The sequence below is a fragment of the Schistocerca gregaria genome, chromosome 6 (genome assembly GCF_023897955.1).
Source record: "Schistocerca gregaria isolate iqSchGreg1 chromosome 6, iqSchGreg1.2, whole genome shotgun sequence".
NCBI lineage: Eukaryota > Metazoa > Arthropoda > Insecta > Orthoptera > Acrididae > Schistocerca > Schistocerca gregaria.
In genome coordinates this window covers 438,699,203-438,711,893 of record NC_064925.1, presented here as the reverse complement: position 1 = coordinate 438,711,893, position 12,691 = coordinate 438,699,203, and the positions used below count along the sequence as shown (strand labels likewise).

The window sequence follows — 12,691 nt, the reverse complement described above, 5'->3', positions numbered from 1 at the left end:
GGGCTTCTCACAGTCTATGATTATCATAGCTACAGGATAATGAGCAGGAACGGATCTTTGTACGGCATCCCATGAACGGTAGATTGGACTCGTATGATGAGAAGGTGGTGTCCCTTGTACTGTATCACCTGGGTGGACTAGTCTCTCCGGAATGATGATGATGATGATGATGAGTCCCATACTCCGTTTACCGAGCGTAGGGGAGCGACGCGGGAGACCCGCGCCGCCATACTAGGCAAGGTCCTAGTGGAGGTGGTTTGCCATTGCCTTCCTCCGACCGTAATGGGGATGATTGATGATGATAATGAAGACGACACAAACACCCAGTCATCACGAGGCAGGTGAAAAATCCCTGACCCCGCCGGGAATCGAACCCGGGACCCCGTGCTCGGGAAGCGAGAACGCTACCGCGAGACCATCAAGCCTTTCATACCTTAACTGTTAACTGACGGAATCAAGAGATTAGTGCACACTGCAGATGATGAAGGTCACACATGTTCAGAACCATTAGCTCGTTGTTGACAACTACGATTCACTGTGCGAATCGTTGACTGGCTAAACTCGAAACGATTAATAGTCCTGGACAAAGAATATGTGTGTGAGGTCTTACATCATTCCGAGAACTCAATTTAAGAAGAGAGATGCGTATTTGCTTTATAATAAATTCAGTCTTGGATCAAAATGTTTATTTGCAGTCAGGTTATTAATTTCGGTCGATAAATACCACAGTTAGATCTAAAGAGGCATAAGCACATACAGAGAGGATAATTTACAAAGGGACTCCTAACTATACGAATAGAAAGCAGAAAATAACATAAAACAACTGTTCAGAATATCCATATCTGAGCAGAAACGTTAAAATTATATATCAAACCATTATATATGATGGTTCAGGCAAAATCATTTGCCATTTCGGCTAAGTTGATCAAATAAGACTGTGGTATGTAAAGAGAGCCACTAAATCATACATACTGCACATGAAGAGAGAGAGAGAGCTATTCGGCGTTGCAGCGGCAAGAAAAGAAAAGTGTCTGAATCCAAAGGTCCTAGATGTCACCGTCGCACGCCCGTTTAAATCTACATCCACATACATACTCCGCAATCCACCATACGGTGAGTGGTGGAGGGAGGGTACCTCATACCACAACTAGTATCTTCTCTCCCTGTTCCACTCCCAAACAGAACGAGGGAAAAATGACTCCCTATATGCCTCTGTATGATCCCTAATCTCTCTTATCTTATCTTTGTGGTCTTTCCGCGAAATATAAGTTGGCGGCAGTAAAATTTCAAAGAAGGGTGGTTGTGTCTGGAATTATAATAAAGTAAATATTTTCCTGGATCGCTGAAAACTTCCTCGTGGCTATACCACAACGCACTGCTCCCTTTCGTTGAGTCCTAACAGTTACGCTCCATTGAGAGTACTGCTCCTGTAGCATTTATCAGCTGAACACCTTTTAAAATAACACACTTCGTGTTGTAAAACGACCATAAGTCACAGAGATCGGCGTAGTCACCTCATCAAAACGTGCGAGAAAAACCTACAATGTGAAAGTCATGACAAGTTGTAGATTGTGTAGCAGACTAGCTGCCAACATAAATACCCAATAGCTTCATGTAAGTAAGAAAATAAGAAAACCACTGAAGATAGCACAAAAAGTGCTGAAACATGTCTGGGTAAAACGAAACTGAAAAGGTGTCTTGCATAAGGCATATTCCCTCGTCCCAAGGAATTCTGTACGCTGGCCCCTCCGTCGCTGATTCTGACATGTGACTGAAGGAAGTGTGTACGTGAAATATGAATGTAGTGTAAATGAGTCCTATCAGCCTATTTACACTGAAACAAGGCTTGCATGAGCAGAACCTTAGGAAGTTTCTGTAGCTCCGAGTAAGAACACAGCAGACCTTTCCGTAGATGTGCATCGAGTGACTCACATTTGTTTGCTGGTGGACTACGTGGGTGAGCGTTGACAGCCTAGGTACACTGCACATTCGCTGTGTATACATGCAGTATAAATAAATACGCACAGCTTGTCCCTGCACTATATTGGGGACAAGCTGTTCTAGAATTACATTAAAATTATTCCCATCCTCTGTTCTGATCGAGGTTTTAGGAAGGTTTCTCTTGGTTGGAAAACATTGCTGGAACTGGAAATCCCTCCCAGATATTCCCAAATACTCTGTCACCACTACTAATTCATCTGGTATTTGGGGGACACAAGGCTCTGATTCTCCACTGTATCACAATTTAAACATCCAGCTCTACCTCTAGAGCTAGGAATGAGAACTATTTCTTTTTAAGTGACTGGTTGAGTTTTAGCGTTGCACAGAATTCCATCGCCCTCAATGCTAAGTGCTGCAGTTAATGGTTGCTGCTGGTGACTACCATGAAGTAGCCGTCCCCGAACATTACGCTGTCGATCAAGGGTCGTAGATTGCATTATGAGAGTGTCAGTACATTCGCGACATTTTGCATCGAGATGTGGTGAACGCCTAGACAACATCTGGCTCGGAATGGTCCACTCTTATAACAGGCATTGCTGTGATACAGTTCCATCAAAATTGACCTCTCCTTATACACTCCTGGAAATGGAAAAAAGAACACATTGACAGCGGTGTGTCAGACCTACCATACTTGGTCCAGACACTGCGAGAGGGCTGTACAAGTAATGATCACAAGCACGGCACAGCGGTCACACCAGGCACCGCGGTGTTGGCCGTCGAATGGCGCTAGCTGCGCAGCATTTGTGCACCGCCGCCGTCAGTGTCAGCCAGTTTGCTGTGGCATACGGAACTCCATCGCAGTCTTTAACACTGGTAGCATGCCGCGACAGCGTGGACGTGAACCGAATGTGCAGTTGACGGACTTTGAGCGAGGGCATATAGTGGGCATGCGGGAGGCCGGGTGGACGTACCGCCGAATTGCTCAACACGTGGGGAGTGAGGTCTCCACAGTACATCGATGTTGTCGCCAGTGGTCGGCGGAAGGTGCACGTGCCCGTCGACCTGGGACCGGACCGCAGCGACGCACGGATGCACGCAAAGACCGTAGGATCCTACGCAGTGCCGTAGGGGACCGCACCGCCACTTCCCAGCAAATTAGGGACACTGTTGCTCCTGGGGTATCGGCGAGGACAATTCGCAACCGTCTCCATGAAGCTGGGCTACGGTCCCGCACACCGTTAGGCCGTCTTCCGCTCACGCCCCAACATCGTGCAGCCCGCCTCCAGTGGTGTCGCGACAGGCGTGAATGGAGGGACGAATGGACGTGTCGTCTTCAGCAATGAGAGTCGCTTCTGCCTTGGTGCCAATGATGGTCGTATGCGTGTTTGGCGCCGTGCAGGTGAGCGCCACAATCAGGACTGCATACGACCGAGGCACACAGGGCCAACACCCGGCATCATGGTATGGGGAGCGATCTCCTACACTGGCCGTACACCTCTGGTGATCGTCGAGGGGACACTGAATAGTGCACGGTACATCCAAACCGTCATCGAACCCATCGTTCTACCAATCCTAGACCGGCAAGGGAACTTGCTGTTTCAACAGGACAATGCACGGCCGCATGTATCCCGTGCCACCCAACGTGCTCTAGAAGGTGTAAGTCAACTACCCTAGCCAGCAAGATCTCCGGATCTGTCTCCCATTGAGCATGTTTGGGCCTGGATGAAGCGTCGTCTCACGCGGTCTGCACGTCAAGCACGAACGCTGGTCCAACTGAGGCGCCAGGTGGAAATGGCATGGCAAGTCGTTCCACAGGACTACATCCAGCATCTCTACGATCGTCTCCATGGGAGAATAGCAGCCTGCATTGCTGCGAAAGGTGGATATACACTGTACTAGTGCCGACATTGTGCATGCTCTGTTGCCTGTGTCTATGTGCCTGTGGTTCTGTCAGTGTGATCATGTGATGTATCTGACCCCAGGAATGTGTCAATAAAGTTTCCTCTTCCTGGGACAATGAATTCACGGTGTTATTATTTCAATTTCCAGGAGTGTAGTTGGTAACCCAGTCATCCTTCATGGCAAGTAACTAAACACTCAACGCAAAGGCTGGTCCAAACATAATAGTGCTTTGAGCGTGGTCCTATTGGAGGTGGTATTCCATTGATTTTCAGCATTTCAACTGACTTGTCCAGTCAGTTTACCGTAGAGTCCGTACCACGGAGCCACTTGGTATTTTCCATATCAACAAATCATTGGCAGGAGTGAAGAAGCGGTAAGTGACAAAAAAGTCAATGCTCAACTGAGGCTTGAGCACCATACCTTTAGGTTTGTGGTTTGATACATAATTCCTGCTAAGTGGTTTCGTTGTGAGCTTTGCTATATTTGCGTACTGCCGAAAGTAAAATCCTTTAGTCACCACTTTCTATTCTTTTACCTTTCTGGCTAGTTTTTCATTACGTTGGAGGACATGGCATTTTGTCTGTCACCATATGCTGAATGGAACATTCAAATTCCCATAGATGTGATGCGTATTTTTCCGAACAGGTAAGTACGTGGCTTCAGAAATTGTCAGGCGACCTTATTTGTCCTTAGACGGTTCCCTTAAGCCCCAGAGAGCAGGCAAGTGCGGCAGCAGCATGCAGAGTTAGAAGTGAGTTGGGTCCTACCGGTGAATCCCGGACTGAGGTCAAAGTCATACGTGAAGTCGGCGTCGTCGCCCAATGGACCGAACGCTCCGCTCTCTACAACACACGCGACAAAAGTACCCTTTTAGCTTTGCAACAGAGAAGCATGAATGCGAGCGTCAAAAGTCAGCCAGGTTATATACAGTAAATGACCAACCAGCTTGAAATTTTACTCGAAGTTTGCCCCGTAGTTAGCAGAATATTGCGGCATTCATCCACTCTTAACATTTATGACTAAAACTAATGGCTCAATTATGCTTTAGGTGAAACACAAAAACGTAAACATTAACTATGTCCACAGGCCGTGAAGGAACCATCGGTACCGACCGAACACCGTGTCATCCTCCGCCAATGGTCTGATTGGATGCGGTATGGTGTGGGGCAGCACACCGTTCTCCAAGCAGTTGTCAATTGCCTTTTCCTGGAGCCGCTGCTTCTCACTCAAGTAGCTCCACAGTTGGCCTCACGAGGCAGATTGCACTCCGTTTCAGAGCTCCCAGCAAGGAAAAATCCCTGGCAGTACCAGCAATCGAACCCAGGTCCTCCGTATGGTAGTTAGCCGCGCTGATGACGCAACTGATTACGTGGACGAAATACTAAAACATTTGCTGTGAAAAACTCGTTTTTGCTGAGAATTGCAAGACTGGGATTGTATTGATACTGAGTACAGCAGTACACCCCGCCAGCTATCACAAATCAACTTCTTGCCCACTCAGATTCATAGACTATGCTATGTGACTACGTGCAGAATAGATTATTTCACGTATTTGGTTGTGGACATTAACAGAGCAGGTGAAAGTTAGTACACATTAATCTGTGGCGAGTTCGCAACGTTGAAATTAACACGATGAACATGATCATTCTGCTTGTAATACCAGTATTTCAGCAGAGACTATACGGTTCTGTACATGCAGTTAACTAGACATTCTCGAAATCCATAGTCTTCTGCAGAACTGCAACATTAGATCCCACGACGCGTTAGTTTGTGAAAGGTCTTTGCGATGTTCACTCATACACTGTCACTGCACAGTGCTAGCGCATTATGTATGAATAACAGTCCAACGCTCTCCGTGAATTAGTCGTTGTTACTAACATTAGGGTGTATAAAACACATTTTGCCTTGCTTCTGTATAATTTTGATCAAATTCTGTGTAGTTTGTATAATCATTCGCATAGCTGCGTCAATCCTGTTTTATGTTATGAACGTTCGCTAGAAAGATAAATCACAATATTCTGGTGAGTCCATAGAGGATTATCTCAATTCAGATTATGTAATTAACGGGAAATAAGCAAAAAATTAGAAAACTTAAATTTTATATGAATGGAAAGCTCTTGTGCTTAAAGTTCCAATATCGCGCTGTTTTATTGTGCGTGATAGCATTGGGAAGACATCCTCTGTCTCCTTGGATCGAAAGCATCGTATTTAATCAGTTATGCGGTGCCGCTAATTTAACGTAGAATGTTAACCATTTTGCGACTGTGTATTTGCTTTGCTTGAGGCTTATGTGCCAGAAAATAATTCTAGCATAAACTGGAATTCCAAATTACGAACTTTGCATTACAAACCTGATCTCAACGAAGGTATTAACTATAGAAATACTATTTGTTTCCTCAGCGGAGCCTTGAAGTAATTTCGAGCAACATTCACCGAGCATTTTAAAATAAACATTTTCTGTGTCGAACGATGCAACCTATGGAGTCGTTCGAATGTTAGCGCTATTTGTCCACCGCTTATGGTTCGCCTGAAAGTATCGATATTGTACTGCGCTTTGTCCCTGGCCAAGGACGACTTTAAATGGCATCTGGGAAGTAGCGTCGAGTTCAGTAGAGGTCAGTCTGTGTGTAGGCATTACGTTGCGCAGGACGTCTGGGACCACGACGTAAACTTAAGACGATTTTTCCAGAATGAGAATTTCACTCGGCAGCGGAGTGTGCGCTGATATGAAACTTCCTGGCAGATTAAAACAGTTTTAATCTGCCAGGAAGTTTCATATCAGCGCACACTCCGCTGCAGAGTGAAAACATCTCATTCTGGAAACATCCCCCGGGCTGTGGCTAAGCCATGTCTCCGCAATATCCTTTCTTTCAGAAGTGCTAGTTCTGCAGGGTCCGCAGGAGAGCTTCTGTAAAGTTTGGAAGGTAGGAGACGGATACTGGCAGAAGTAAAGCTGTGAGTAGCGGGCGTGAGTCGTGCTTCGGTAGCTCAGATGGTAGAGCACTTGTCAGCGAAAGGCAAAGGTCCCGAGTTCGAGTCTCGGTCGGGCACACAGTTTTAATCTGCCAGGAAGTTTTAAGACGATTTGCTTATGCGACTTCTGCATAGGTCGCTAGAATAACTGGTCACTCCATGTTCAGAAATTCTTCATCTGCACGTTTCGAGAACAGCTCATCGTTAGAACACCAATTATTTAGTGACGCGTTTCGGAACGAGTACGTCATCAGACCATCTCAGACCCTTCAACTGAGTACTCATGCTGATCGCTGACACATGTAACTCTGTATGAAGACCTTTCTTTTTGGTGTTCTAATGATGAGCTGTGCTCGAAACGTGGTGATAAATAAGAATTTCTGAACAGCAAGTGACCAGTTACTATAGCGACTATTAAGCAGTGGCGTTAAGTCCCATTCGGCAACTAAGTCTCAAGCTGCATGTAACGTTATATAAGAAAAAAAATTATGATTAGCAGCTGTGTGGGTATTAATTAATGACGTTCGCCTCTGTAGATGAATGGATAGTGCATGAGTGCCAAGTGAAGGAATAGTGCTCAGTTGCCATTACTGCCATGTATTTATTCTTGGTGATGCCAACTGCTGGGCTACTTGAGTGAGACGGCGATGATATTGCCGCTGTCTGACATTGAATTGTCCGTAAGGGCTCGATAGTGGCAACGATAAGTAGATTATGACAATGATGAGTAGTTTATACTGTCGTTATAGGTAGAAGTTAGAAGAATCCTGCAGGTAAGATTCCTGCAGGCATCTGAGCAGACCTGTCGAAAAGCACCACGATCTGTTTCGACGAACAGAACATCATCAACAGCATTACATACCACCCCCCCCCCCCCCCCCACTTCATCAGACACTGCGCATAGGTTTGTGATTTAATCCAGGGTATCGGTAGTCAGTCAAGTGACCTGGAAAGGCTCATAAATTTTTATTTACTTGTTAGTTTGATTTATTTACAAATGACCTGCAACCAAGAAGTTACTGCATTCGGTGTCTCATCGTTATTATTAACATTCACAATCCATTAATAATTTTCTCTCCTCATTTTATAAATAGTTCAAAGTACAACACTGAAATTGTAAATCAGTAACTCTCCTTACCTGTGACGAAATACTGACGACTATTTTCTCCACCACCAGGATTCAAACTGGATACTTTGTGTCAAGCAAGCCTCACTGCAATACCAAGTGTTAGCGGCCAGGCTGTGGAAGCGAACCAACGGCCAAAATACGAAAAGAAAATAGCATCCTACCTCCAGATATACATACGAACCTACCTACATCTACATGGCTACTCTGAAAATCACACTTAAGTGCCTGGCAGAGGCTTCATCGAACCACCTTCACAATAATTCTCTATTTTTTCACCTTCGAACAACAGAAAAAACGAACACCTGTATCTTTCCGTGCGAGCTCTGATTTACTTTATTTTATTACGATGATCGTTTCTCTCTATGTATGTTGCAGTCAACAAAATATTATCGCATTCGGAGGAGAAAGCTGGCGACTGAAATTTTGTTGGAAGATTCCACCGCAGCAAAAAACTCCTTAGTTTTAATGATCTCCACCCCAAATCCTGTATCATTTTCGTGACACTCTCACTCCTATTTCTCGATAATACAAAACATACCGCCCTTCTCTAAACTTTCTCGAAGTATTCCGTTAATCCTATCTGGTAGGGATCCCACACCGCGCAGCGGTGCCCCAAACGAGGACAGAAAAGTATAATGTGGACAGATTTGTTACATCATCTAATTGTTCTGCCAATAAAGGGCAGACTTTGGTTTGCCTTTCCCCACAACATTTTCTATGTGTTCTTTTCGTTTTAAGTTGCATTTCCTGGGCATTCACTTGAATTTACGGCCTTTAGATTTGATTGGTTTATCCGTGTAATCGTGATTTAACGGATTCCGTTTAGCATCGTGTGGATGACCTGACGCTCTTCATTATTAAGGATCAATTGCCAAATTTAGCACCATACAGACATTTTTTTCTAAATCATTTTGAAAGTTGTTCTGATCTTCTGATGACTTTACTAGACGAAAAACTACACCATCATCTGCAAACACACTAAGACGGCTGCTCAGTGGTTCACAATTCATGTTACACGTCTGTAGAGGTCCTAGGGCAGTCTTAGTAGATCAAGTTTTACGTAGGAAACAATATCCGGAAACGTCGTTTAACGACGCCACAGAGCGTCAAACTTACAGGCGCTGGCTTACTAAATGTATGTATATTCACAGATGATATCGACGTGCAAGTCACCGAAGTGGCGTCTAATCGAAAGACTTCCACCCAGCGAACTGTCTACTCGACGGGAGGGTCTAGTCATACGACATTTATATATTTACACAGGCGATTCCGTGGTGATGTCACAGACTTTCTGGGATGATGGATAAATGCATCAGTCTGAGGTATGGGTTCCTCTGCCGGAAACGAGCGAGTCGAAAGGTATAAGCGAAAACTGTTCTGATACCTCTGACAGTGGAATAAATATAATCGTACTACTGTTACTTAGATTGTAGGGTAGGCAACTTTCAGAGGTGGTAGTATGGCCCTAAACAAGGAAAAATGTCCAGTAAAAATCTGCTCTAAAATGCATACCTTAAGAGCTATGAGCACTTGTTCATCTTCGCTACTGTGAAACACATTATTGATCTTATGACATGCATTTTAGATCCCATGTTCACAAGTCATTTCTTCTTGTTTTAGTCCATAGTACGGCCTGTGAAAGTTGCCTACCCTACAATCTTAGCAACAACAGAACCAGTACATGTATTGCACTATCAGAGGTGTCAGAGAGGTTTTTGCTTATAACTGTCGACTCGTTCATTTCCAGTACAGGGACCATTACCTCAGATTCATACATTTATCCTTCTCCATCATTCCAGGAAGTTTGTGACATCATCACCCAATCACCCTGTATATATACATACATTTTAAGGCGCCAGTGTCTATAAGCTTCTTTCTCTGTTGCGTCGATGGATGGCGTTTGCGGACGTGGGTTCCTGTGTAAAATGTTATACATTAAGTTCCCTCTACGGCCTATAGAAGTGTGTAACATGAATTCTGAAACAACGTGTAGATAAGGAACAGCAGAGGGGCTGTAACACTATCTTCGGGACGCCAGAAATCACTTACGTTTTACTCCATGACTTTCCGTTAATTACTATGAACTGTGACCTCTCTGACAGGAAATCACGAATGCAACAATATTTCTGAGACGGAATTCCATAAGCACGCAATTTGATTACAAGCCGCTTGTGAGATACGGTGCCAAAAGCCTTCTGGAAATGAATTCGAAGTTCCTTGTCGATAGCACTCAGCACTTAGTGTGAGTAAAGAGCTAGTTGTGTTACACAAGAACGATGATTTCTAAAACCGTGTTGACTATGTGTCAACAGGCCGTTTTCATCGAGGTAATTCATTATGTTCGAATACATTGCACGGTCCAAAATCCCGCCGCATATCTACGTTACTGATTGTTATTGTTGTGGTCTTCAGTCCTGAGACTGGTTTGATGCAGCTCTCCATGCTACTCTATCCTGGGCAAGATTCTTCATCTCCCAGTACCTACTGCAACCTACATCCTTTTGAATCTGTTTAGAGTATTCATCTCTTGGTCTCCCTCTACGATTTTTACCCTCCTCGCTGCCCTCCAATACCAAATTGGTGATCCCTTGATGCCTCAAAACATGTCCTACCAACCGATCCCTTCTTCTAGTCAAGTTGTGCCACAAACTTCTCTTCTCCCCAGTCCTATTCAATACTTCCCCATTAGTTATGTGATCTACCCATCTAATCTTCAGCATTCTTATGTAGCACCACATTTCGAAAGCTTCTATTCTCTTCTTGTCCAAACTATTTATCGTCCATGTTTCACTTCCATACATGGCTACACTCCAGACAAATACTTTCAGAAATGACTTCCTGACACTTAAATCTATATTCGATGTTAACAAATTTCTCTTCTTCAGAAACGCTTTTCTTGCTATTGCCAGTCTACATTTTATATCCTCTCTACTTTGACCATCATCAGTTATTTAGCTCCCCAAATAGCAAAACTCCTTTGCTACTTTAAGTGTCTCATTTCCCAATCTAATTCCCCCATCATCACCCTACTTAATTCGACTACATTCCATTATCCTCGTTTTGATTTTGTTGATGTTCATCTTATATCCTCCTTTCAAGACACTACCCATTCCATTGAACTGCTCTTCCAAGTCCTTTGCTGTCTCTGACAGAATTACAATGTCATGGGCAAACCTCAAAGTTTTTATTTCTTCTCCATGGATTTTAATACCTACTCCAAATTTATCTTTTGTGTCCATCACTGCTTGCTCACTATAAAGATTGAATAACATCGGGGAAAGGATACAACCCTGTCACTCCCTTCCCAACTACTGCTTTCCTTTCATGTACCTCGACTCTTATAACTGCCATCTGTTTTCTGTAAAAATTGTAAATGGCCTTTCGCTCCCTGTATTTTACCTCTGCCACCTTCAGAATTAGAAAGAGACTATTCCAGTCAACATTGTCAAAAGCTTTCTCTAAGTCTATAAATGCTAGAAATGTAGGTTTGCCTTTCCTTAATCTTCCTTCTAAGATAAATCGTAGAGTCAGTATTGCCTCACGTGTCACAACATTTCTATGGAATCCAAACTGATCTTCCCCGAGGACAGCTTCTACCAGTTTTTCCATTCGTCTCTAAAGAGTTCGCGTTAGTGTTTTGCAGCTGTGACTTATTAAACCGATAGTTCGGTAATTTTCACATCTGTCAACACCTGCTTTCTTTGGGTTTGGAATTATTATATTATTCTTGAAGTCTGAGGGTATTTCACCTGTGTCATACATCTTGCTCACCAGATGGTAGTGTTTTGTCAGGACTGTCTCTCCCAAGGCCGTCAGTAGTTCTAATGGAATGTTGTCTACTCCGGGGGTCTTGTTTCGACTCAGGTCTTTCAGTGCTCTGTCAAACTCTACATGCAGTATCGTATCTCCCATTTCATCTGCATCTACATCCTCTTCCATTTCCATAATATTGCCCTCAAGTACATCGCCCTTGTAGAGACCCTCTATATACTCCTTCCACCTTTCTGCTTTCCCTTCTTTGCTTAGAACTGGTTTTCCATCTGAGCTCTTAATATTCATACAAGTGGTCCTCTTTTCCCCAAAGGTCTCTTTAATTTTCCTGTAGGCAGTATCTTTCTTACCCCTAGTGAGATAAGCCTCTACAGCCTCACATTTGTCCTCTAGCCATCCCTGCTCAGCCATTTTGCAATTCCTGTCGATCTCATTTTTGAGACGTTTGTATTCCTTTTTGCCTGCTTCATTTACTGCATTTTTATATTTTCTCCTTTAATCAATTAAATTCAATATTTCTTCTGTTACCCAAGGAGTTCTACAAGCCATCGTCTTTTTACCTACTTGATCCTCTGCTGCCTTAACTACTTCATTCCTCAGAGCTACCCATTCTTCTTCTACTGTATTTCTTTCCCCCATTCCTGTCAATTGTTCCCTTACACTCTCTCTGAAACTCTATACAACCTCTGGTTCTTTCAGTTTATCCAGGTTCCATCTCCTTAAATTCTCACCTTTTTGCAGTTTCTTCAGTTGTAATCTACAGTTACCAATATGTGCCTGTAATTTAGTGGATTAATCCTATTGCTTGCATGAAAATTGGCGAGACTTGTGCAACTCTCCAGCCTGTAGTTATGGATCGTCAGGCGAGCGGCTGTATATGACAGAACACCAGTCTCGTTCCAAATGATATTCGAATTACTCTGTGAGATCCACGAATGCGGCGATACAGTCGCGATTGAACTCCTAGACTAAAAT

General features: G+C 43.8%; 1 protein-coding gene across 5 annotated transcripts in view; it reads right to left on the bottom strand.

The window, feature by feature from the left end:
* The window catches only part of LOC126278179 (collagen alpha-1(IX) chain-like), a 1,015,797-nt gene that overhangs the window by 270,931 nt on the left and 732,175 nt on the right, over positions 1-12,691 (bottom strand). For 4 of the 5 annotated variants that reach the window (XM_049978082.1, XM_049978080.1, XM_049978081.1 and 1 more), the window contains exon 2: positions 4,611-4,685. The exons of the other annotated variant lie outside the window; for it this stretch is intronic. In XM_049978082.1, the coding sequence (XP_049834039.1) occupies positions 4,611-4,685 (75 nt within the window). The remainder of the gene's footprint in view (positions 1-4,610; positions 4,686-12,691) is intronic. 5 annotated transcript variants of the gene reach the window in all.